At 53.5% G+C, this 26,979-nt stretch overlaps 1 protein-coding gene across 3 annotated transcripts in view; it reads right to left on the reverse strand.

The window, feature by feature from the left end:
* KIAA1671 (KIAA1671 ortholog) overlaps positions 1 to 26,979 on the reverse strand; it is a 185,265-nt gene that overhangs the window by 85,573 nt on the left and 72,713 nt on the right. Inside the window, exon 1 of one of the 3 annotated variants that reach the window (XM_070385950.1) lies at positions 13,444 to 13,762. The exons of the other annotated variants lie outside the window; for them this stretch is intronic. Within the exon in view, the coding sequence (XP_070242051.1) occupies positions 13,444 to 13,494 (51 nt within the window). The 5' untranslated portion in view covers positions 13,495 to 13,762. Of the gene's footprint in view, positions 1 to 13,443; positions 13,763 to 26,979 lie in introns of those variants that run through there. 3 annotated transcript variants of the gene reach the window in all.

A 26,979-nucleotide genomic window follows, 5' to 3' on the forward strand; every position in this document is an offset into this window, starting at 1 on the left:
AGCTTCAATACTTTGGCCACCTGATGCGAAGAGCTGACTCACTGGAAAAGACCTTGATGCTGGGAAAGACTGAGGGCAGGGGGAGAAGCGGGCAACAGAGATGAGATGGTTGGATGGCATCACTGATTCAATGGACATGAGTTTGAGCGAACTCCAAGAGACAGTGAAGGACAGGGAAGCCTGGCGTGGTGCAGTCCGTGAGTCACAAAGAGTCGGGACAGGACTCTACTGAAAGCATAACTCTGGGAACGGCAGCCTCAGCACAGGGAATTTAAAAGAGCAACAGACATGTGGTCAAGACTGGAAAACAGGAAAGGGGGGGTTGAGGGGTATTTATAATGTCCATTTCACAGATATGCAAACTGAGGCTCAACTGAAATCCACAGAGGGAGATCTGAGCCCTGCCGTCTCAGATCCCAAAGCCGAGTCTCTGCTCTGCTCCCGCTGCTCAGCTGTGACGGGGTTAAAAGGTCTGGCCGGCAGGACAAGGACGAGGTGATTTTAGGGGCTGGCTCTGAATGGAACATTCTCCCAGGCATCACTTGCTTTGTGTAAAAATCTGTTCAGCAGGCTCTAAAACAGAACTGCTAACATGGTCAGGAAGTGGGGTCCCTGGAGGGTACTGTTCCTCGACCAGCCGGCGCTGGGGCGCGGTGCGGCGCCTGGGTCTCACCGAGGGCAGCCGGCATGAAGAAAATATGGGAAGCAGGTCTCAGGCAGGCCTCTGGGGACTTCCTGTCCACCTGTGAGGACGGGAACAACAGGAAGTCTCAGCCGCGGGGCTTGGCGGGCAGGGTGGGGGCCAATCGAGACGGGCGAGGCCCCCTGGGTTGGCCTTCCCTCTCAGTCCATTCTCAGGGACGGATGGACACTGCCCGCAAAGGTTGGGGCAGCAGGGAAGCATTTGCTAAGCACCTGCTGTATGCCTGGCCCTATATTGGAACCTGAAGAAAGAAATGAACAAGGTACAGTCCGGAGCCTCCGAAAGTCTGACCCGTGTACTCACTCCTTCATTCCCCCACGTGTTCAGTTCAGCAGACATTTATCGAGTGCTAGTCTAGGACCTGGGGAAACAAACAAGACGTGTCCCTATCCTCAAGTAGTTTCACTTTTCATTCATTCATTTAATGTTGAATGAGCACCTACTGTAAGCAAGACTGTGTGCTGGGAACTGGAGAGATGGAGACTGAACACGGCCAGGCCCCCGAGGATGGGAAGTTTCCCTTAGCCCTCCTTTTCATCCCCTCTTTTATTCATTCAACACCAGACAGGGCTGAGCACCTGCCGTGCACCCGGCTGTGCAACAGACACCTTCCCTCCTGGAGGAGGGCTCCCTGAAGTCGCTCATTCACTCATCCAGGTCAAGCACCGCGTCACGTGACGAGGACACAGCCGTAGGGCCCAGTCGCTGCCTGCAGTCTCACCCACACCTTCCTTCCTCCATTCACGTGGTGAAACCAACTTTACCGAGGGTCTACTGGGTGCCAGGGACGCAGGGGTGCACGGGAGAGAGCCTCCTTGCTTGAAGAGTCAGCCACTCGTTCTTCCTTCCCTCATCATTCACGGATTCGGTCCACCAAACATGCCCTGGGCGTCTGTCACGTGTCAGACCCTCAGGAGGCAGGGAATGAGCCCCAGCTCTGGCCCCGAGGAACGACAAAGGTGGTGCGCACACGTGGCTGGGTGGCGATGGCTCACTTCTTCTGTCGGGGCCCCAAGGCCCCACCTGCTGGTTCCTCAAAAGCCTGAGGAGAGGTGGGCAGTGGGGAAGTGTGCAACCAGCCCTTCCCACGAGCAGCAGAGTGGAGAAGGGGTGACGGCAGGGGCAGGGTGGGGGGAGGGCTCTGGGCACACAGGCAGAGGGAAACTGCTCAAAATAAACACCAAAGGGAAGAGCCGGTGAGTGAGGAGATGAATCAGACAGCTAAGCGAGAATTTTCAAGAACTCAAGGAATATTCTAAGTTTAGAGGAGAAAGGGGGAAAAAAAAAACTGGCCCACGACTTCCAAGTGTGACACGTTCAATGCCAAACTGAGGGCAGCCCTGCCCATCCCCCTGGGTTCCTCCACCGTCTCTGATGTAAAAACACCAAGCTCCGAATACCGCATCCCCTGGGACTGCAGGGAGGCTTGTGCGGGTTCATCCATGGGAAGCCCTCAGCACAGTGCCCGGCAAAGAGTTAGTGCTCGATAAACGGTACTCAGTAATTTTACTGTTACTTCCTGCTGTGGCAGCTTTGAAACACGGGTGCACGCTCTTTGACACTCCTCCCATTGAGAGGTACAGAGTCTGTGTCCTCTTCCCTTGAGTCTTGGGGGGCTTGTGACCGCTTTGATCAACAGAGAACAAAAGGATGCTACGTGACTTCTGAGGCTGCATCCGTCATAAAGGGCGATGCGGCGTCTGCCCTCCTGGCTGCAACACGTGCTCTGGGAGCCCTGAGCCGGAGCCCAAGCTACAGCAGGTGACTGGACAACAGTCCGGAGAAGCCCAGCCTTCAAGTTACTGCCGGCACAAGACAGCTGGGTGAAGACCCTGGGCGATTCCAGCCCCCAGTTGCTAGGGACTCTCAAATATCACGGAGCTGCCGTCCCCACTGACTGAGCCTTGCCTGATTTCCTGACCCACCGAGTCACATGAGCACCATCAAGAGCGGCTGGGGGACTTCTCTGGTGGTCCAGTGATGAAGAATCCGCCTGCCAACGCAGGAGACACAGGTTCAATCCCTCGTGCGGGAAGATTCCACGTGCCGTAGAGCAACTAAGCCCGGGCGTCACAACTTCTGGGGCCTGAGCACCCTAGGGCCTGGGCTCTGCCACAAGAGAGGCCACCGCAGTGAGAGGCCCGCACACGGCAAGTAGAGAGAGCCCAAGCAAAGCAGCAAAGACCCAGTGCACCCCAAAATAAATAAATAAAACTAACTTATTAAAAAAAAAAAAAGCAAAACACCCTGACATTGCACCCTGACACTCTGAGAGCCTGCCTGGAGGTCCTAGCAGGGAGCACAGCTACTAGTGTGTCCTCGACCAAAGAGCGGTCCTCCTCTGTCTGGGCTGTCCTCCTCCACAGAGGGGGCAGTTTGGGGAGGGACACACTGAGGCAGTAAGGAAGGAAGGGGACACCCCCCTAGCCAGCCAGGTCAGCCGATTCAACCCAGGTGATCGGCGGGGTGACAGAGGTCACAACCAGACTGCCCTCACATCCCACACCCGACGTTGTGAAGTGGTTCCTCGTGACAACTGCTACCTGCCTCTCCCAGGCCCTGCCCTGTGTGATGTGTACGGAGAGTCTGGGGGGCTCCACCAGCCTGGAAAAGCACAGAGCAGTTCTATAAACTGTAAAGTCCCGTGCACTAAGGAGGCCCTGGCATCGCCACTCAGGACTGGGGAGGGCTCTGCTGCCTTCCGGATCCCACCAAACTCTGCAACCCCGTAGCCTAGGCTACCACGTCCCCTGGCCCCCATTGGGCTGAGCCTGGGAGGATCTGCGGGTTAGTGGGGCTGACCTGAACTCACATGGCAGGTTGCTGCTTTGTTCCCGGGCTGGGACTTAGGTCATCCCTCTGGGAGGGAGAGACCGGAGGACAAAGGCTGCTTTCACTGGACTCAGGCTGCTCCAGGCAAACCCGGGCGGTGGGAGCCGAGAAGGGGGCAGGCGGCCCCAGGTACACCCCTCCTGGGAAGGTGGCCAGCAACCCTTCGAGGGCCGAGGGCCGGGCAAGCTGGGGCAGCACTGGGGTCTGGCAAGGGCCTTCCCTCCCCCTCGGGGTCTCTTCCAATCACACCTAAAACAAGGACAGGGCAGAGTACAGGGAGGCAAGGAGAAGTGTCGGGTGCATTCAACACAATGAGGCAGGTTCAGAAGCAAAACAAAACGGCCTTCCTATGATTCAAGTCAAATCATAAACAAAAACTAAAAAATGTGGGCTCCAAGGCAAGACATGATGGGATCAAATCCCAGTTTCACTGCCGACCAGCTGCGTGATTTTCTGTAAGTGACACAACCTCCCTGAGCCTCGGTTTCATCATCTGTAAAATGGGGATGGTGATACCATCCCTGCTGTGACGGATAAAACTGCTGTGACAGATAAAACGAAGTAACGTAAAGGGCTTTGCCGAGAGCCTGGCTGCTGCGGGCTGGACTGTGCTTCCCCCAAACTTATATGCTGAAACCCAGGACCTCATCCCAAGACCTTAGAATGAGACTGTATATGGGAGACGGGGCCTTAGATAGATAATTAAGTAAAAAGGAGACTGCTGTCCTTATAGGGAGGAAATGCAGACGTACAGACGCCATGGGTACACACGGAGGCAAGGCCACGTGAAGACAAGCCAGGAGGCAGCCTCTGCAGCCGAGGAGAGCGGCCTCCTGAGAAACCAAACCTGCTGACACCGTTGGTCATCCAGCCTCCAAACGGACACAGATTTCTGTTGTTACGCCACCCAGTCAGTGGTATTCTGACAGGTTATCCCCAGCAAACACATACACTGGCCACAAGGAGGCTTACGTGAAGATCTATTACTAGATTATCACATTTATATTGTGGCTCAGCGGTAAAGAATCTGCCTGCCAACTCAGGAAACTCGGGTTCCATCCCTGGGTCGGGAAGATCCCCTGGAGAAGGGAATGGCAACCCACTCCAGTATTCCTGCCTGGAGAATCCCATGGACAGAGGAGCCTGGCGGGCTACGGTCCGTGGGGTTGCAAAAGAACCAGACACGACTGAGTGACTAATTCCATTCCACATATTGTAACTATGAAATAATGTGATGTTAACATGAATGAGCTTATATTTTAATACAAGTAGGTTTACCACAAAATATTAATATGACAACAAACAGGATACATCTGCAAACACTTGTCCCTTCCTACCTCAGAATTTCTACACCAAACACCAAGTTTTCTTACAAAGAAAGCAAAGAGTTTTCTTAATTTGGACCAAATTCCTTGACAATCTTCTCATCCATGCCCTACTTCACCCTTGAGGAGATATTTACTTTGTGTTCTTCTAGCTTCAATCAGAGACACCTCAAACCTCTTTTAAGACTTTTTTTTTTTAATGTGGATCACTTTTAAAGGCTTTACTGAATTTGTTACAATATTGCTTCTGTTTTTTGTTTTGGTTTTTCGTCCCAGAGGCATGTGGGATCTTAGTTCCCTGACCAGGGATCGAACCCACATCCCCTGCATTGGAAGCTGGAAGTCTTAACCACGGGACCATGAGGCAAGTCCCCTCCCACCTCTTCCAGAACGTCCAGGCCTCCATATATGCTGGTGCCACCACCTGAATGTCCTTCCCTTCTTCTCCTACTCAGGCTTTAAGACCCAGCTCAGGGCCCAGCCCAGAGAAGGCACCCAACATCCGTGCACGGCACAGCAAGTCAGCTCTGAGGTCAGCCGACGACTGCATCTCACAGATGAAGACGCCGGACCCAGAAAGGGCAAGGACCAGCCAAGGGCCTCACAGCCGGGACCAGACTCCGGCGTCCCGGCTCCGACTCAGTGATGCTCCCCTGCTGAGTCAGGCTGCCTTCCCACTTACCCGTCCTGCCCTGGATGTGGGAACCATATGCTCATTCAGTTTGCAGCTCCCAAATCCAAGTGCCTTTTCAGCTCAGGAAAATCCCTTTGCCCACCAGGGACAAAAGTGGGTGGCAGAACGGGTGCTGGCCTGCTTCAAGCTTTTCATCCCGCCATTGCTGATGGACTGAAACCAGACTTGCAACCAAAGGGAAAAAAAAGGTGCAGCTTCTAAGGACCAACATCCTAGGATTCAGCAAAACTTAGCATAATCTGCTTCATGGCTGACACTCCATGCTATAACCCTGACTCTCGATACTGGATTTTCCAGCTGAAATAACTGGAGGTCTGGGGCTGGCCTGGCTGATTCCACAGAGACTAACCTTGGTGGCAGCACCATTTTCATGCTTCTTAGCCTCCAATGGCCTTAGAACTGGGGAAGCAGGAGCCCTGAGGGGCAGAGAGAGACCATGGGCTCCAGTGTGGAAAAACCTGGCCCCAGAAAGCCAGTTCTGAGGCCTCCCTTCTATGTGACTTTGGACAAGTCAGGTTTCCTTGATGTCCCCATCTGTGAAAGGGGGATAACCAGGGCTCCTGCCTCTCTGGACAAGGTCACACGTGCTCAGGTATGGAAAGCGGGTAGCCCTGCGCTGGCTTGCAAAAGGCAGCCGCATGGGATTAGCAGACGTAGAATACTATGTATGGGATGGATAAACAACAAGGCCCTACTGTGCGGCACAGGAACTGCGTTCAGTATCCTGTAATAAACCATAATGGAAAAGAAAAAGAAAAAAAAAAGCCGATCAAAGTGATTTGTTAGGACAGGCGCGCCCTCTAGTGTCTTAATCTGGAAACCATTCTGCTGGTGAGGCCCCCAGCCCACATCTTGTACCAAGTCAGTTTGGATAATACTGTTGAGAAGGAATGTAAGAAGATACGGCCCTCTTTATTTAGTGCATACCATGTGCCAGCTGCCCTCCTTACTGATTTCCGCAATGAGACGCTGACATAATCCCCATTTGAGAAAGGGAGATTACTCATCCCCAGACGAGAAAACAGGCTCAGAGACAGGAAGACACCTTCTGAAGGTCACACAGTGGGGAAGGCTGGATTCCAACCCAGGTCTGTCTGTTTGACTCCAGCGCTCTACTCTTTACTGGATTCCTAGAACTGGGAGGCTGTGTATAGCCAAAACCCTTAAGGAGAATCTGGCCCAATACTCCAGTTTGGTGGTTTAGTCGCTAAGCGGTGTCCGACTCTTTGTGACCCAATGGACTGTAGCCCACCAGGCTCCTCTGTCCATGGGATTCTCCAGGCAAGAACACTGGGGAATACAGTGGGCTGCCATGCCTTCCTCCAGGCGATTTTCCCAGCACAGGGGAAAATCTTTACCAACTGAGCCAGAGTGTTGTTGGTATACCAACAGAGAAACAGGCACAGAGAGGGCAGGCAACTGCCCCAGGGTCACACAGACGCCACACCCCAGCTCCTGGCTCCGGGAAGGGTTCTGCCCACATGCCCACCCCTCCAGACTTCCACCCTGCATTTATCATTCCTTCCAGCAGTCACAGGATTTGCCACGTCCCTTCTGATGGCTCTAATCCCTGGAATGTCTGAGACCCGGCAATGGCTCCTTTGAGACAGCGAGGGCTGCCAGCCTGAGAGACCAGCCTTCTGAGAGCAGGGAACCCAGTTCACTTCGGCCCTTCAGCAGGACGTTCTCAGTGGCCTGGGTCAGTGGCTGGGGCCCACGGAGGACCAGGGAGTGGCCTTCCAAGCCTGGGGACCCACCAGCATCTGAGAGCAGGGTTCTCTTTTCATTTTATGTCAAGGATTCTGCAGATGGGAGGGCAGCAGCGGGGTGAGGGGGTGAGTGGTGCTGCCCAGGAGGGGCCGTTAGCAGGTACAAAAGTTCTGCAAGTTGTCACAGTGAGAGAGGCACCAAGGGGAGCTGGCCGTGGCCCAGCTGATTCTCACAAACCCTACTGTGGAAGTTATTAGCAGGGCCTCCTGGAGCTTAAAAAGCTCTGAGTAGGTCTCCCTGGGGGCTCAGAAGTGCTGGGAAACACCTAAGGGGCTAAAGAACTTCCCGACGTGGGCTTGGCGTGATCACCCTCCTCGGAGGCCTTTTCAAATTCCCTTCAAAGCATCTCAACAACCTTCCGACACAGGCAGGGCAGGAATTACCTCCCATTGTACGCATGGGCAAAGAGAGGTTGGGGAAAGAATGGGGAATGTCTAACGGACACTTCAAACTCAGCAAGTCCAAAGCCGAATCCTGATCTGCCCCCAAGACCCCTTCTCCCTGCGGTTTTCCACCCCCTCCTGACTGCTAGGCCCCAAATGCTCAGTGTCTGTGTGACTCTCTCTCTTTCTCCCACCCATGCTCAGTCCACAGCAGATCCCGCGGCAACCCTGTCTGCTTCTCGCCACCTCCTCCGCCACCCTGGGCTGAGGCACCGTCAGCTCCCACCTGGACAGCTGCAGAGGCTCCTTGCTGGTCTCCCCGAGCCCGCCTCTGTGTGTTCAAAACCCACGTCAACCTGTGCCCCTCCCACCCCACATGACTCCCTCCCCCAGCTTCAGAGCACAAGGCGAAGATTTCCGAGTGGCTGCCAGGCCCTGCATGACCCTGACAACTCCTATCACCTCACTCATTCTCTGCTGCAGCCTCCTTCCAGTTCCACAGAACGGCCTGTGCACACAGTAGACCTCAGGGCCTTTGCACTGGCTGCTATCTCTTCCCCCAAGCTCCCCGGGTCTACTCCCTCCCCTCTTCCAAAGTCTCAGTTCAAGAGTCACCTTCTGAGGGTGTGCCCACCCATCCAAGCCCCCTGAGTGTCACATCCAAGCTCCCCTTGAGTGCTTCCTTCCTTCTTTCCCAGCCGCCCCACCTCCTGACTTACTATACAGGGTTCCTGTGTCCCACGCCCTACTAGAACGTTAGTCCCCAAGGCAGGGGTCTGCCTGATTCACTGACTGTCCCGAACACTGACAACGTACCTAGCATGGGCATTTAACTGAACTGAATTGAGGACCCATCAGCTGTCCACACTGGCATCAGCTGCCAGCATTTCTTTAAGACTAACAATGCCCCAGGGTTATTGGCATGGCCTCAAGCAATGCCTGAATTGCTTGGGTCTGCAAGGGAGACATCATTTTCATTCCCAGTCTACAGATGGCAAAACTGGCTTTCTGAGAGGTCAGGAGACTTGCTCGAAGCTCCCCCACACCCAATTAGAAAGCAGCTCGATGGGGACCGGAAGCCAGGAGGGCCTGACCCCAGTTCTCCGCCCTGCCACTGGGTTTACAGGGCACCCTCGGCTGGAGTCTCATGACGTTGGGTCCAAGCCTCCAACTCCAGATGCACAAAAATAGCTGGTTCTCCTATTTCAGCCACAGATGCTGCAGAGCCAGGCCAGACCCTGGGCACACAGTGAGGCCACCAAGATCTGAGACGCAGGGGCTGGTAGTAAAAATAACAGCGGGAGTGATGGTAACAGAGGACAGGAGTGTGCGGAGTCCAGGCGCCCCAGTGACCCCCCCAGAGCCGTCCAGCCCTCAGCACAGCTTCCACACACTGTCTACTGAGCACCAACTCTGAGCCGGGCATCGTGCCGGCGGGTGGGGGGAAGATGGGCATCCTTCCTGCCTGAGGGCAGCCGTGAGCGTAACCAAGCACGTCAACTTTGAGGCCAGACTTTCCAAGTTCAAAGCCCGGCTCCACCTGTTGCCAGCTGGTCCGTATCAGGTGGGCACTCAACCATGCCCCAGACCTCCAGGCTTCTCATTGGAAACACTCGCCTCTAGAGGCTGCTTCAAGGATTAACTGCAAGGCCACAAGGACGAGTGCTCAGAGGCGAGAGGGGAACGCAGATCGCTGTCTCGTGACTGGTATTATTATTCCTGGAGGTGACGACGGGCTGAGTGAGGGACACGCTGAGTAATCAGGCAGCAAGGAGGCCCCGGGGAGAGAATGGCCAGGCTAACCACATTTAGACGTTCGGACATTTTTCCCATCAAAAAAAAAATCTGGTTAAATGTGGAGAGATGAAGCTCACCAAGCACCCTGGAAAACAAAGCGGGATCCCCATCACCGCACGTGGATGGAGCCACCGGACCAAGACCCTGGCAAGGAGGCATCTGAAAGGGGGCAGGAGAGGGACCCACCACCACCAGCACGGGACACGCCCTTGGCTCACACAGCATCTTCCTGAAGAAGCTGTCAGTGGTGACACCCGGCAACCCCCTCGGCTGTAGGGACACAGAGCCGAGGAGGCTGGCCGGCCAGGAGTCAGCCCCCAGGCTCTGCAGCCAGGTGGGACGGGCAGCCTCTGGGGAGCCTGGGGAAGTCTGGAGGGAGGGGGTTGCTGTCTGACATTCTATCAGAGCCCACCAGCCCCCTCAAACAAGGACATCTAGACAGTGAGGGCCTCCGCAGAGGCCAGCCCTGTGCCAAGCATACTCATGTCCCTTGTTCTGGCTGATCCTTGGCACAGTCCATTGACGGATGGGGAAACTGAGGCTCAGAGAGGCGATGTGACCTGCTGTTGGCAGAGTTCGGATTCTAAGCCAGGGCTCCAGAGCCCAGCCTGACCCAGGGTGACATCCTTCTATAATCCTCCACCTGGCAAAAATTGATCCAGATAGACAGCTTTCCTGTAGACTGGCAAGTTGCCTCAACCTGTGGGCCTCAGTTTTCCCATCTGAGAAATGGCGAGATCAGATTCGACAAAGTAGTCGCAGGAGAACTGCACTCGGTTACAGGCTCTGACACCTCCTTGCTGGGGGGCCTTCAGGAAGCTGCTTAACCTCTCTGAGCCTCGGGTTCCCTAGCTGCAAAATGGGGGTAATGAGACCTACAGCTGAGCTTCTCGGTTCTCACAGGATGCCCACGAAAGACACTTTACAAGTGCTCAGTAGGAACGGCCGTGGTGCAGGTGGCCACTGTTGCTATTATTCCTGTTGCTGCAATCGACAATCACAAACAACCAGCTTGGTACCCATGGCCCAACAAGGCCAGAGGCCTCGGGACTGTCTGGCTGGGTTATCTCGTCAACAAAGGCGACTAAGTAACTCAAAACAGCCATGGCAGGGGAGCCACCAGCTACGGTTACTAATGATTTGAAGCAGAAACTCAATCTCCCTCCCCCACTTCCCAGCTGATGCTGGGCAGTCTGAGAGGAGGCAGACTCTTTCCCCCAAGCCCAGAACAGAACTGTAGCCCCGTGGGGGACTCGGGCCACCAACAGGAAGCCACCGACATCCTGCTGACTAAGGACAGTCTCTGCAGAAACCTGCTGCGCCCACGCGTGGCCCCAATTCTAAGAAGCTGACTTAGAAAATAACCTGAAAAGCGAGTGAAGGCTTAAGGCTAAGAATGATGATCACTAAGCCGTGTGTGCACTGAATGCCTGGGAGCAACCCAAGTGTCCGGCCCAGGGAGAACGACTGAATAGTCAAGGCTGGTGGCAAGTGCTGGGTATTAATCCGGCATGAGACATCACGTTTACAGAGGGTGCCTCAATGTGCGCAGACGTTCCCGTTATCAGTGGGCACATAAACTGAGATGCGCGTGGTCTACACTCATTCATTCACCGCGATGGATGAATTTAGAGGCAAAATATGATATGGGACCCCGTATCGGATCGTGGAACAGAGAAAAAACATCAGTGGACTATCTGGAGAAATCAGCGGGGCTTCTCAACCTTGGTGTGACTGACGCTGGGGCCGGGTCATCCTTGGTGGTGGTGTTTGGGGTCGGGGGGTGGGACTGTCCTGTTGACTGTAGGGTCTTTATAAGCAGCCCTGACCTCCATTCCCAAGATGCCAGCAGCCCCTCACCCCCACCCTAGCTGTGACAATCAAAGAATGTCACCAGACATTGCCAAGTGTGCCCTGGAGGTCACCCCTGGATGAGAACCACTGGAATGAAGTCTGGAGTTTAGTTAATACCAATATCATTGTAAAGTGAAAGTCGATCAGTCATGTCTGACTCTTTGCGACCCCATGGACTATACAGTCCATGGAATTCTCCAGGCCAGAATACTGGAGTGGGTAGGTAGCCTTTCCCTTCTCCAGGAGATCATCCCAACCCAGGGATTGAACCCAGGTCTCCCGCACTGCAGGCGGATTCTTTACCAGCTGAGCCACCAGGGAAGCCAGTAGCACTGAACCTACGTTAATTTTTATGCTGGACAAATTGTACTGCGGCTGTTACCGTAGGATGCTAACATGAGCAGACGCTGGGTGAAGGATACACGGGGACTCCCCCCACCATCTTTGCAACTCTTCTATAAACCTAAAAGTATTTACAAAAATTATGAAGAGGTGACACAGAGCAGAAAGCTGAGAGCAGTCAGGGGCCCAGGCTGATGGCGTGAGGGTGTGTTCTGCGCCATGTGAGTCTATGGCGGGGAGGGAGAGGCCGCCCCTCCCCACATCAGGACCCTTACAGCAATCAGTGCTCAGCTGACCCCTTGCCGTCTGATGTGCTTCCTGGGAAACAGGAAGGACTCAGGAGGTTGGTTTCCCTGGCAACCAGCCCCCATCCTTAGGTGCTGGCCAACAGTCACCTCATTAACAGGTCATGTGTGAATATCTAGACACTTTTACCACTTTTATCAGTCTGGAAATTCCAAGGGTTTTAGGGGCTCTGTGGCAGAAACAGGAACAAAGGCCAAATGTGTACTTCTTACTGTAAACCAGTGTGTCACAGCCTCCTTAACGCTGGAGCCCAGCACGTCAAAGATGTGAGGACCCAGCGGGTGGCAGGTCCCCCAAGCACAAATGATTATGGGCTGCTTCTTTTCTTTCTCGCGCATTTCAAAACTTTCCAAGTTTTCTACAGTGTCCATCCGTTATTTTTGTAACAAGACAAACAAAAATCAACTAATGTCCTTTTACATTTACAGTTAGACAATGTGCAAAAGCCAGTGATCAAGGGGGAAGTACTAGGAGGGTCTCCGGTTTCTCCACTGCTGTAGGGAACTAGGGCAGGGCGAGGTGGGGTGGCTGGAGGACAATGTTTTCTAAAGTTGTATTTTTAGGAGCTCCGGAAAATTCCCTGGGTGAGAAGGCATTTGAAGTATTTGCAAACATTCAGCAGGGGGAAAGAATAATATTTCCCAAGTCTTCCTTTCTTGGGCGTTCTCAACTGGGTTGGCGAATGTTCCGAAAAACCCCGAGACCACCTGTGACGGTTCTCTGCCAAGCCCCTCTGTTCACGGAGCCCCGATGAAGGTCACATGACCCACCGTCACCCGCGGCCCGCCCCCTTAGGGCAGCGAGGGATGAGGAAACAGAAGCCCAGAGAGGGGAAGCAGCTTGCCAGCAGACACACAGCAGGTCAGTCTCAGAGTCAAAGCAGGATCTGAGAAGCACTTTATACCCCACAAAACACTTCCCCACGGGTTCCCCGTTTTCGTCATTCTGCCACAAAAAGTTTTGAGGGTTTTTTTTTTCCTCTTTTATATTTTGATAGAAAAGAGGCTGCGATGCGAGAGTTCCAACATTTTCCTCTTGCTTAATAAGATCACCGAAGGAAAAACAAACTCTATTCTTTTTGCCTCATAAAAGACGAGACAATTTTACATGCACACAACAAAGGCAAGGATGTAATTTCAGAATAAAGAACCATCTCGTAAATCAAAGAAATGTTGCTTTCTGGAAAGGTCGTTAGTTTTTCCTGTTTTTTTTTTTTTTTTGCCGTGGACTGGAGGGGCAGCCTCTGTGCCCACCGATCATGGCGGGCAGGACCCTCTCCTCTTTGACGAGCCCCTCTGCCTCCCAAACCGAACCCCTACCCCCTCCCTCCTTGAAACAACCACCATTTCTAAAGAACACAGAGGCGCTGCCGGCCAGGCGGAGCCAGGAAGCAAAGTTGGCAGGAGACAAGACTCGAGTCCGGTCGGCCAGACTCACCCAGAGGTACTGCAGGAGCTTCAGCAAACTGGGGCAGTAGTAATACTCCATCTCTGGCGCCGGGGGCTATGCCGCCTGCATCGGACGCTTCCAGCCTCCCTCTGGAGGGGCGGCTCTTCCCGCTCGGCTTGTCACGCAGGAGTCAAGTTCAAGGCGGCATGAATCATTCAGGGGCCGGCTGGCGGCCAGGGGGCTGGCAGGATGGCCCTGTCCAGGGCACTGGGAGCTGCTGCTTAGGTCTGGACTCAGGGCCCTCCTGCGGGTGCTCTGGATCTGGGGGTTTTTCCACTGAGGGAAGGAGCGAGGATGGAGCCCCAGACCCGAGCATGTGCCTGAGTGTGTCATGTGAGTGTAAGTTCCTCCCCAAAACCACACACCGAGGGGGAGCCCCCCACCCCCCCATCCCGACTCCTTCCACATTATGGACATAAATCAACTCAGGCTCACGCAGCCCCTCCCAGCTTCAGCCAAGTTCCTTCTGAGCAGCCCTGGAAGCCCCCTTTTCCAGAGGGGGAAGAAGGGGGCCCATAGAGGGAAGGGGACTTGGTCGAGGTCACACAGTGAGCTGGAAACCCACCCAGGCCTGGGTTCTGTCTGCTCCTGCGGGTGGGCAGCCTGGGGGTGGGGGGGTGGGGGGAGGGCTCCTCGGCCACCCCCTGCCGGCCGGGAAGTGGGGGCAGGGGAGGAGCATCCCTTTTCAGAAGCTAGAACTGCCAGCTAAGCACACCTGAAGGCCAGCCTGAAGAGACCTCTCTCGGACGTTTTCTTCCCGAGAGTGTGACCATGCCGTCACCCCGCCTCCCCGAGCCTCGGTTACCCCTCCCGTAAAGTGGGAAGGAGCTTCCCTGCGTTTCAGGGTCTCCTGCACAGGAAAGGGCAGGATGACGTTAACACCAGAGCGTCTCGTTCAGTCCCCGCGGGGCTTCCCTGGGGTGATCGTCATCACCTCCACCGGCCACATGGGGAGGTGGGAGATCGCAAAGGGCGCTGCCCAGGTGAACCGGGCTTGGGGGGTGGGCCAGAGCCCCAGCTCAGCACCACCTCCATCAGGCCAGCCCCATCACAGCTGGAACTGGACCGGCACGCGGCGAGCACCCCACAGCAGCGGCCAGGTAGGGAGGGGGTGCAGGCCCTTGGCTGAGGCAGCCCCCCACCCGCCAGGCCCCGGGGACCCCCTGTGCTGCCCGCAGCCCCACAACGTGACTCGGGGACGTGCAGCTGACAGGAAACCCACGAGCACGCTGGCGGGGAGCTGAGCTCGCAGGAGAGGACACCACCCACGGCGTGAGCCTCAGAGCCCTCGAGAAGCAGGCCCGTGGCTGCTCCGACCCGACCTGGTGACCAGCATCCAGCAGGCAGGGGGTCTGGGCAGGGGCAGGTCCCCAACGATGGCGCAGCTGGAAAACCACCGGGCCGCCGCTCGTTGGCCGACTGAAGGCACAGTTGGGAGAGCGGGCTCCCGCTCGCCGAGGGGCTAACAGGACGGTGCGGCGGGGGACGCTGCTGACTCTGACTGGCGTGCGGAGGAACAGTCCGCCACCCCCAGGGAGCGTGGAGGCTGCGGATGCCAACTCCTCAGCCTCCTGCCGGCCTGACGGGGACCGGCCAGAGACAAACGGGCTGGGAGGGGCAGAGAGGATGACCGAGATGGGGAGGAGGGGTCCCTGAGGGCACGGGGAAGAGACACACAGACAGGAAGAGATGAACCTGCAGAAAAGTCAGAGGCAGCAAGGACACAGAGAGATGGGAGAGGGGCATCCGGGACCAGAGAGAGAGGAGCAGTGGGGCGTGAGCGGGGAAGCGGGTGGGCGTGGAGCCAGACAGACAGGAGACACGGCAGGGCCGCTCAGGACAAACAAGTGAAAAAGCCAGACGTGGAGTCCACGGTGCAGAAACCGAGCTGAGCCCCTCGTGAAAAAGTCAGACGTGGGGAGTCCACGGTGGAGAAACCGAGCTGAGCCCCGACGAGGCGGTGGGGTGGGCATGCACCAGTGGCGCAGACCTCTCCCTCAGCAAAGTCCCGCCTTCTCAGCCTGCAGGGGCCGCAGGCAGCAGGTCGGGCCCCCGAAGCACTGGGCCCCATGCCGCACCCCCAGCCCAAGCCGGAAGTGACCCCCTACCTCACTCTGGTCCTCTGGGCTGGTCACACCCTGCCCTGCGGGGCCCTCCTCACCCGGCAAGGGGAACCACCCACATGCACGATGGTGACGCGACCCCCAAACACCCCTGGACGCCTTCTCTGGCTCCCCATCCCTCCTGCCCCAGGCCTCTTCCCACCTGTGCATTTGACCCCACACCTGCCCCACCGACATTGGGTGAGTCAGGTGACCTCAGGCCCTTTGCTCATGCTGTTCCTCAGTCGGAAAAAAATCTCCCTCCTTGTAGTGGATGGGACGGTGGCCCCTCAGAACCCGTGTGCCCAGAACCTGTAAATGCCACTTTTTGGAAAAGATCTTTGCAGATGTAGTTCAATTAAGCATCTTGAAATGAGATTATTCTGGATCACCCTAAGTGTGCTAAGGGCTCAGTTGTGTCCGTCGTGTCCAATTCTTTGTGACCCTGTGGACTGTAGCCCACCGGGCTCCTCTGTTCATGGGATTCTCCAGGCAGGAATACTGGAGTGAGCTGCTGTGCCCTCCTCCAGGGGATCTTTCCGACCCAGGGATCTAACCCTTGTCTCCTGCATCCCCTGCATGGGGAGGCGGGCTCTTTACCGCCAGTGCCACCTGGGACGCTAAATTCATTGAGTGTCCACAAGCCACAACCTCAGGGAGGGATGTCCAGAGAGGACAGCGGCAGAGGCTGGAGGCTGTGTCCACAAGCTGAAGAACGCCTGGACCCCCAAAGCTGGAAGAGGGAGCCAAAGATCTGCCCCTAGAATCCCTGGAGGGAGGGGGCCTGCTGACACCTGGATTTCAGACTCTGGCCTCAGGGACAGAAAGGGAATAAGGGTCTACTGTTTCTAAGCCACTGAGCGTGTGGTGATTCCTTCCAGCAGCACCAGGAAACAAACGCACGCCCCTCTGCTCCACTGGTTCACTCCTATCAACGCCTGGGCCTCTGGCTTAAGATCTAAGCATTCTGTGTCCCTGCCCCCCTTATCTGCAGCCTCCAGCCCAGGTTCAGGGCGGCCCCCAGACATAGGGCCCCACGGCACCCCTTCTGGAAGAACATTCTGCATCTCTGTGACTCCCTCCTCAATCCCTCCTCAAAGGTCAGTTCCCCGAGGGCCACCACCCTGGCCGGCCTGGATCCCCTGGCCCCAACCCCACGCCCGGTCACAGCAGGTCCTCGGCAGTCCCCTTTTTGGTTCTGTTTTGGTTTTGGCTGAGACACATGGCTTGTGGGATCTTAGTTCCCCTACAAGAGATTGAACCCAGGCCCTCGGGGGTGAAAGCAGTGAGTCCTAACCACTCTGCTGCCCAGGAGACACATGGCTTGTGGGATCTTAGTTCCCCTACAAGAGATTGAACCCAGGCCCTCGGGGGTGAAAGCAGTGAGTCCTAACCACTCTGCTGCCCAGGAGATACCTGGCAATCCTTGTTAGAGTCACTCATTTTCCAAAATGACTGAATGTACAAGCAACCACGCCAACCTACTCAGAGGGCTCAGCCATGAGCAGAAACCTCCGTTAAAAAGATAAGGAGGCTGTTAAAGTAAACATGAACGTTCACAAAGGAAAACAGGGCTGTAAAGCTGTAGTCCCTGGGTGTGACTCTCTGAGAGTCGGGGGTCTTTTTGGGGGGGAAGGAGGGGGAAGGCAGGTGCAATATTTTATTTTATTTGAATGAATGGAGTGCACACGAGAAGGTGCAACCCAGGAGGGCTTCTTAGAGAAGGCTGCCTGGAGCTGAGACTTGAAATATGACGAATGCTCCTATTCTCAAGGGACCCTGTGTTCAGATAGAAAACGGTCAGATAGAAAACAGCATCTCTGGAAATACATCTACTTAAGTCAGAAATGCCATTTCTATATTCACAGGGCTGTCATTGTGGGCTGCCCATCTGCTAGACACATGCATTCACTCTCTTGCACACACACACACACACACACACACACACCTCTTTTAGAAATAAAATAAAAATTTTTTTCTGAAAAAAAAAAATAATAATAGTTTCTTCAAAAGAGAAGCAGCATCAGCAAAAATCAACTGGGGTGGCCAGAGCAGTGAGGGCTGCACAAGAATGTCCCAACTTGAGCCCAGCAGCTCAAAGGCCGGCAAAATCGAAACGTACCAGACACCTGGCGGGCAACCAAGCTGAGTGACACGTGCTCTGAAACAACGACAGGCGTTAAAGTAAAAATCTAAGTGGACGCGGAAAACTTGATTTTGGGGGATACAGAATGAAGCCCCTGGCACTAAAAACTGCTGCTGCTGCTGAGTCACTTCAGTCGTGTCCGACTCTGTGAGACCCCATAGACGGCAGCCCACCAGGCTCCCCCATCCCTGGGATTCTCCAGGCAAGAACACTGGAGTGGGTTGCCATGTCCTTCTCCAATGCATGAAAGTGAAAAGTGAAAAGTGAAAGTGAAGTCGCTCAGTCGTGTCCGACTCTTAGCGACCCCATGGACTGTAGCCCACCAGGCTCCTCTGTCCATGGGATTTGCCAGGCAAGAGTACTGGAGTGGGGTGCCATCGCCGCTGAAATGCTGAACACAGATCGCCCCCACCCTGCCCTCTGGTGGTCACTCGTGAGCACTGCACCAGGAAGCTCGTGTCTTCAATCTGGAAGGACTGGGGCGATGGGGGAAGGGAAGAGAAATTGCAGCAAGAGCTCCCCCTGGTGGACACTCAGGGCATTTCTGATGCGCTGGGAAGGTGGAGGTTTCCAAAGAGTCCAACATCCCTGGACAGAGCCTGCAGGTGGCACCTGCCCACTGGGTGAGCAGAGGCCAAGTCACTCACTTTCCCAAGGGCTCAGCAAGATAATATGTGAGTCGAGACTGCCAATACCCTGTGCATTAACTGAAGGCGGCTGGGTGTGGTTAAGTTAAAACTTTTTTTTTTCCCCTCTACTGTATAAAATGGGATTCCCTGGTGGCTCAGATGGTAAAGAATCTGCCTGCAATGCGGGAGACCCGGGTTCAATCCCTGGGTTCTGAAGATCCCCTGGAGGAGGGCATGGCAACCCACTCCAGTACTCTTGCCCGGAGAATCCCCATGCACAGAGGAGCCTGGCAGGCTACAGGCCATGGGGTTGCAAAGAGTCAGACATGGCTAAGCACAGCACAGTGTATAAAAATGGCGAGATGTCACAGTGAGATCAAATCCCCATCATCACTTTTGCCTGAAACACTGGATCATCCAGCCACTCTAGGCAGGACACTCGAGGAGGCTCCCCTCCACACCCTGCCATCCTCTCTTGGTTTGTCATTAAATTCTCATCCCTACCTGACCTGACTCCCGGGGGGCAGCCCCTGATACAGGATCTCAAGGGACACCACCGAATGCAACTGTCTGAGGCTGGCACTTAGGGGTCACCCGGTCAGGGGGCTTCTGAGGTGGAAGGAATGGGGTCCTCAGGGCGCTGCCCGACCCCTGACTAAACTCTCCCCTTTCTTACGAGCCTTCTGCTCTGCCCAGTGACACGGCCACCCTGTGAGTACAGGGGTCTCCTCCGAGGAGGGCATCGGGGACCACAAACCTCTTCTGCAGCACAGTCAAGCCCCGCGGCCGCTGCTCAGGCTCAGCCCTCTCTGCCCGATGGGCCCTTCCCACCTCTCTCCACCTCCTGACTTCTATGCACCTGTCAAGACCCAGCTTCACCTGGGACCCTGAACCCTCTGCCTCCCCCACAACCAAGTCGAGGGAGACTGAACCCTCTGCCTCACCAGGTTAGTTAGCTGTGCACACGCCTACCTGTCCCCCCTGCCGGCTGCTGCCTCACCCACTCACTGAATCACTCAACTCACTCACTCACTCATTCAACAAACGTTGGCAGAGGGCCAACTCTGTCCTGACAACACGGTGTTGAACAAATGAGTCATAAGCCCAATAATCTTGCAATTCCTGTTTGCTCCAGGGAGACGAGGGATCAGAAAACAAATAAATAGTAAGTGCAGACAGAGGCTAGAATAGTGAGGAATGAACCCGGTACCAGGGGACTGTGCAAATGAGAGGCGTGCCAAAGAGTGGAATTGCACCAGATGTCCATTGATCGACGCGCAGATGACCCATGTGTGGTGTGCTGACATGAGAGCACGCTCAATCAGTTCAGTTCAGTCGCTCAGTCGTGTCCGACTCTTTGTGACCCCATGAATCCCAGCACGCCAGGCCTCCCTGTCCATCACCAACTCCCAGAGTTTACTTAAACTCATGTCCATCGAGTTGGTGATGCCATCCAACCATCTCATCCTCTGTGGGCCCCTTCTCCTCCTGCCCCCAATCCCTCCCAGCATCAGAGTCTTTTCCAATGAATCAACTCTTCACATGAGGTGGCCAAAGTATTGGAGTTTCAGCTTCACCATCAGTCCTTCCAATGAACACCCAGGACTGATCTCTTTTAGGATGGACTGGTTGGATCTCCCTGCAGTCCAAGGGACTCTCAAGAGTCTTCTCCAACACCACAATTCAAAAGCATATTCGGTGCTCAGCTTTCTTCACAGTCCAACTCTCACATCCATACATGACCACTGGAAAAACCATAGCCTTGACTAGACGAACCTCTGTTGGCAAAGTAATGTCTCTGCTTTTTAATATGCTGTCTAGGTTGGTCATAACTTTCCTTCCAAGGAGTAAGCCTCTTTTAATTTCATGGCTGCAGTCAACATCTGCAGTGATTTTGGAGCCCAGAAAAATAAAGTCTGACACTGTTTCCACTGTTTCCCCGTCTATTTCCCATGAAGTGATGGGACTAGATGCCATGATCTTCGTTTTCTGAATGTTGAGCTTTAAGCCAATTTTTTCACTCTCCACTTTCACTTTCATCAAGAGGCTCTTTAGTTCCTCTTCACTTTCTGCCATAAGGGTGGTGTGTCTTCTGCATATCTGAGGTTATTGATATTTCTCCTGGCAATCTTGATTCCAGCTTGTGCTTCTTCCAGCCCAGCGTTTCTCATGATGTATTCTGCATAGAAGTTAAATAAGCAGGGTGACAATATACAGCCTTGACCTACTCCCTTTCCTATTTGAAACCAGTCTGTTGCTCCATGTCCAGTTCTAACTGTTGCTTTCTGACCTGCATATAGGTTTCTCAAGAGGCAGGTCAGTAGGTCTGGTATTCCCATCTCTTTCAGAATTTTCCACAGTTTATTGTGATCCACACAGTCAAAGGCTTTGGCATAGTCAATAAAGTAGAAATAGATGCTTTTCTGGAACTCTCTTGCTTTTTTGATGATTCAGCGGATGTTGGCAATTTGATCTCTGGTTCCTCTGCCTTTTCTAAAACCAGCTTGAACATCTGGAAGTTCACGGTTCACATATTGCTGAAGCCTGGCTTGGAGAATTTTGAGCGTTACTTTGCTAGTGTGTGAGATGAGTGCAATTGTGCGGTAGTGTGAGCATTCTTTGGCATTGCCTTTCTTTGGGATTGGAGTGAAAACTGACCTTTTCCAGCCCTGTGGCCACTGCTGAGTTTTCCAAATTTGCTGGCATATTGAATGCAGCACTTTCACAGCATCATCTTTTAGGATCTGAAATAGCTCAACTGGGATTCCATCACCTCCACTAGCTTTGTTCATAGTGATGCTTCCTAAGGCCCACTTGACTTCACATTCCAGGATGTCTGGCTCTACGTGAGTGATCATACCATCGTGATTATCTGGGTCGTGAAAATCTTTTTTGTACAGTTCTTCTGTGTATTCTTGCCACCTGTTCTTAATATCTTCTGCTTCTGTTAGGTTGATACCATTTCTGTCCTTTATTGAGCCCATCTTTGCATGAAATGTTCCCTTGGTATCTCTAATTTTCTGGAAGAGATCTCTAGTCTTTCCCATTCTGTTGTTTTCCTCTATTTCTTTGCATTGATCGCTGAGGAAGGCTTTCTTATCTCTCCTTGCTATCCTTTGGAACTCTGCATTCAAATGGGTATATCTTTCCTTTTCTCCCTTGCTTTTCGCTTCTCTTCTTTCCACAGCTATTTGTAAGGCCTCCTCAGACAGCCATTTTGCTTTTTTGCATTTCTTTTTCTTGGGGATGGTCTTGATCCCTGTCTCCTGTACAATGTCACAAACCTCCGTCCATAGTTCATCAGGCACTCTGTCTATCAGATCTAGTCCCTTAAATCTATTTCTCACTTCCACTCTATAATCATAAGGTATTTGATTTCGGTCATACCTGAATGGTCTAGTGGGTTTTCCTACTTTCTTCAATTTAAGTCTGAATTTGGCAATAAGGAGTTCATGATCTGAGCCACAGTCAGCTCCAAGTCTTGTTTTTGCTGACTGTATACAGCTTCTCCATCTTTGGCTGCAAAGAACACAATCAAGCTGATTTTGGTGTTGCCCATCTGGTGATGTCCATGTGTAGAGTCTTCTCCTGTGTTGTTGGAAGAGGGTGTTTGCTATGACCAGTGCATTCTCTTGGCAAAACTCTATTAGCCTTTGCCCTGCTTCATTCTGTACTCTAAGGCCAAATTTGCCTATTACTCCAGGTGTCTCTTGACTTCCTAACTTTTGCATTCCAGTCCCCTATAATGAAAAGGACATCTTTTTTCGGTGTTAGTTCTAAAAGGTCTTTTAAGTCTTCATAGAATCGTTCAGCTTCTTTACTGGTTGGGCCATAGGCTTGGATTACCACGATATCGAATGCTTTGCCTTGGAAATGAACAGAGATCATTCTGTCGTTTTTGAGATTGCATCCAAGTACTGCATTTCAGACTCTTCTGTTGACCATGATGGCTACTCCATTTCTTCTAAGGGATTCCTGCCCGCAGTAGTAGATATAATGGTCATCTGAGTTAAATTCACCCATTCCAGTCCATTTTAGTTCGCTGATTCCTAGAATGTCGACGTTCACTCTTGCCATCTCCTGTTTGACCACTTCCAATTTGCCTTGATTCATGGACCTAACATTCCAGGTTCCTATACAATATTGCTCTTTACAGCTTCTATTACCAGTCACATCCACAGCTGGGTATTGTTTTTGCTTTGGCTCCATCCCTTCATTCTTTCTGGAGTTATTTCTCCACTCATCTCCAGTAGCATACTGGGCACTTACCCAGCCGTAAAAGGGAATGCAGCACTGACGCAGGTGACGGCCTGGATGGACCTTGGAATCACTAGGCTGAGTGAGGTAACACCAAGTCCCAGGGACAGACGGGGTGTGACTGCATTTATCTGAGATGGCTGGAATAGGCAACCCCTTTTTTTTTTCTTTTTTACATATAGTTGGGTCTTGCTTTTTAAAAATCCACTCTGACAGACTCTGCTATTTAGTTTGCAATTTTTTTACTTTTACATTTTTGGCCACATTGTGTGGCATGCAGGATCCTAGCTACCCAACCACGGACTGAACCCACGGCCCCTGCACTGGGAGCTTGGAGTCTCATCCACTGGACCACGTGTAAGTCCCCAGGCGATTTTTAGAGACAGGAAACAGAAAAGTGTTTGCCTAGGGAGAAGGCAATGGCACCCCACTCCAGTACTCTTGCCTGGAAAATCCCATGGACAGAGGAGCCTGGTGGGCTGAAATACATGGGGTCGATAAGAGTCGGACATGACTGAGCGACTTCACTTTCACTTTCACTTTTCACTTTCATGCATTGGAGAAGGAAATGGCAACCCACTCCAGTGTTCTTGCCTGGAGAATCCCAGGGACGGCGGAGCCTGGTCTATGGGGTCGCACAGAGTCGGACACTACTGAAGTGACTTAGCATAACAGGGCTGGGGCGGCGGGTGGCGATGGGGGGTGTCAGGTAATAGGCAGGGCTTTCTTCTGGGGTGAGGAGCGCAGTAGAGGTGACCGTGGTGACAGCTGCACGTACTAAAGCCCACCAAGTTGTACCTTCAAAGGAGCGAGTTTCATGTCACAAATTACACCTCAGTAAAGTGCGGATGTGAGAGCTGGACTGTGAGGAAGGCTGAGCGCCCAAGAATTGATGCTTTTGAACTGTGGTGTTGGAGAAGACTCTTGAGAGTCCCTTGGACTGCAAGGACATCCAACCAGTCCATTCTGAAGGAGATCAGCCCTGGGTGTTCTTTGGAAGGAATGATGCTAAAGCTGAAACGCCAGTACTTTGGCCACCTCATGTGAAGAGCTGACTCACTGGAAAAGACTCTGATGCTGGGAGGGATTGGGGGCCGGAGGAGAAGGGGACGACAGAGGATGAGATGGCTGGATGGCATCACCGACTCGATGGACGTGAGTTTGAGTGAACTCCAGGAGTTGGTGATGGACAGGGAGGCCTGGCGTGCTGCAGTTCATGGGGTCGAAAAGAGTCGGACACGACTGAGCGACTGAACTGAAATGAACTAAAAGCTGTTATTAGTCGGACACAACTGAGTGAATGAACTGAACTGAACTGAAAGCTATTATTTTAAAGTAAGCCAAGTTCAACAAAAACATTAACTACGTATTAGTTCAAGTAGGTAACGAATATGAGAAATTTCCAGGTTCTGAGAGAATGACTAGTGCTTTGGGAAACATCAAATTCATCCCTGAGATCCTTCCAGCTGCTCCCCCTCCTGGGTGCGTGATGTGGGCAAGTGGCTTCCCCTCTCTCTCTTCATCTCTCTCTCTGTGGGTCTCAGCTTTGCCATCTGGCAAATGGGAACGAGAACAGTTCCAGCCTCCAAGGGTCCCCGTGAGAACAAACTTGAGCACGATGCCCGGCACATCCTATGAGGTTTGACAAGTGGGATCAAAGAGGGGCTGGGGGACTGATCGCTAGGTGGCGCTGGTCTTCCCGGAGGGGTGATGAACATCTACAATGGACTGCTGTGCGGATGCACACATTTGTGAGTATACCAGAAGCGCACGAAAACCCGCACGCTGAGGGCCTGCTAAGTGCCAAGCGCCGCATTGGGTGCTCCCTGCCTCTCAGAGCCTGCACTCTGCTGGGGGAGGAAGACACGAGGGGACAGGTGGACGCTGCATGTGACAACAGGTGTCTGGCTGTCCCATCAGGGAGGCCCCACTGAGAGGTGACACAGAGATGACAGAGGCCCCGAGAGGAGGGAAGCCAAGAGGGAATCCGGAGAACAAACAGGCCGAGCCAAGGCCCCGGGGTAGGAAGACGCCCACGTGCGTCGGGAACATTCCGGCGGCCAGCGTGGCTCGCGGGGGTGAGCGGAAGTCGTGTGGGCGGGCGGGGGTCACAGCACCTCAGTGCCCCTGGACTGGAGCCCGAGTGCGAGGGGGCTTCATCTTGTAGGAAGGGGTGTGAACCGGGCTTCTCCCCAGCGCGCAGGAGGTGTTCAGCAGACACTTCTAGAATGAAGCCCTTAGTCTGCCTGGGACCTGGACCACTAACTCCGACTCTGCAATTCACCACCTCCAACGCTCACCACAGCCTGTGGCGGGCACCGAGTGGGCTTCGCCCCACTTTGCAGCTGGGGGAAGTAAAGCTCAGCGAGGTGACCACAGCCGGGGGCGGCAGCTTAACGACGTGAGACTAGAGTCCAGGCCGAGCGGGGCCCGCTGTGGGTTCCCGAGGGCGCGTGCGTGTGTGCATATGTGTGTGCACACACACACACACATGCCCTTGGGGGGGCACCCTGGAACTGGAAACCGTGTGGACCCAGCAACTCTGCCCGGGCGAAGGGGCCCCCGGTGCGTCTCTGGACCCAGCAACCCTGCCTGGGCGAGGGGGCCCCCGGTGCGTCTCTGGACCCAGCAACCCTGTCGGGGCGTGGAGGCCCCTGGTGCGTCTCAGTCGGCTCTACGGGTGAAGCGAGTAATTGTGACTCTTGGCAGTTGAAAGTGCATGTTCGTTAATCATTTACGGTCTCGCCAAAAATAAATGAGTCAAGATTATTCCAGTATGAGCATCATTCTCACGCAAGGGCACGTCAACAACATACCTTCTCAAGGAGGTGAAACAAAGAAGTCAGATCACCCTCAGCCCTCCCGGCCCTCTGATTTCTCACCCTGTGTAAGGGGGCAGTGACAAGGAACGGGGTCCACACGTGGAAAAGGTCAGCGGTAAAAAAAGTGAGAAGTACTGACACGTGCTGCACCACTGACAAAACCCTGAAGACATTATGTTAAATACAATAAGCCAGACACAGAAGGATACGTATTAATCCTAAATGGCTCCATTTATAAGAAGTACTCAGACAGGGCAAATTCATAGAGACTGCTAAGTCGCTTCAGTCGTGTCCGACTCTGTGTGACCCCATAGACGGCAACCCACCAGGCTCCCCTGTCCCTGGGATTCTCCAGGCAAGAACACTGGAGTGGGTTGCCATTTCCTTCTCCAATGCATGAAAGTGAGAAGTGAAAGTGAAGTCGCTCAGTCGTGTCCGACTCTTCGAGACCCCATGGACTGCAGCCTACCAGGCTCCTCTGTCCATGGGATTTTCCAGGCAAGAGTTCTGGAGTAGGGTGCCATTGCTTTCTCCGAATTCATAGAGACAGAAAGTATTAAAGAACAGAGGTTGCCAGGGGCTGGGGGCTAGGGGCAAAGGGAGTTAGTGTTTAGTGGTGCACAGTTTCTGTCTGGGGTGATGAGAAAATCTCTAAAGGCCGATGGTAGTGACGGTTACACACTGTGGATGCATTTAATGATACCGTATAGTATGCTTAAAAGTGGTTAAAATGGCAAATTTTCTGTTAAATATATTTAACCACTATATATATATATATTTTTTTTTTTTTTTAATGGTCTTACCCAAATGATTCAAACACCTCCTAACTGGTCTCCCAGCTTCCAGCTTACCCTCTCCAACCGCCCCCCTGTAATGGCCACTAGAGGGCGCCCCAAGCTGCATCTCTGACCTACAACCCTGGTCATAACTTTCCTTGGCTCCTCCAAGGTGGAAAACACCAGTGCCCCTTATTTTAACCCTGAGGGTGCTTCTCAGCTGGGTCTTGTCCACATGCTCATGCCCATCACTCCCTAGGTAACGCCTGGAAGCTCCTGGAAAACCCCACGCTATCCCCACACCAGAGTATTTGCTTCAGGAGGGCAGGAACCACATCTTGGTTCACGGCTGCACCTGAAGGACGGAAAAGCATGTGGCACACAGTAGGTACTCAACCCATTTCTACCACTCAAGACATTCAGTGAGCGACGAAATCAACAAACGACCAGTTTGCTTCATCCTGGGTTTATAGTCTACGAATGGGAGCAATTTGAGGACAAGTTAACTTGTCCTGTAGAGCTCTGCATGTATTAAACACTGGGTGGAGGATGGGTGGGTGGGTGCGTGGGTGAGAACATACATGGGTGGGAGGGTAGGTGGGTGGGTGGAGAGAGAGCTGGGTAATTGGATAAATACAAAATCTCCCCAATACAAAAATCTCAGGCACAACTGGTCATTTGCATTTTAAGACCTAGGAAACAAAGGCTTTCTGGTCTGGCTGGTTTTAATCCCGAAAAGAAACTTTAATCGGCTGAGATATAAATTACTCAGTTCTTCTCCAGCCCCTTCTC

Source organism: Bos mutus, chromosome 17 (assembly GCF_027580195.1).
Source record: "Bos mutus isolate GX-2022 chromosome 17, NWIPB_WYAK_1.1, whole genome shotgun sequence".
Taxonomy (NCBI): Eukaryota; Metazoa; Chordata; class Mammalia; order Artiodactyla; family Bovidae; genus Bos; species Bos mutus.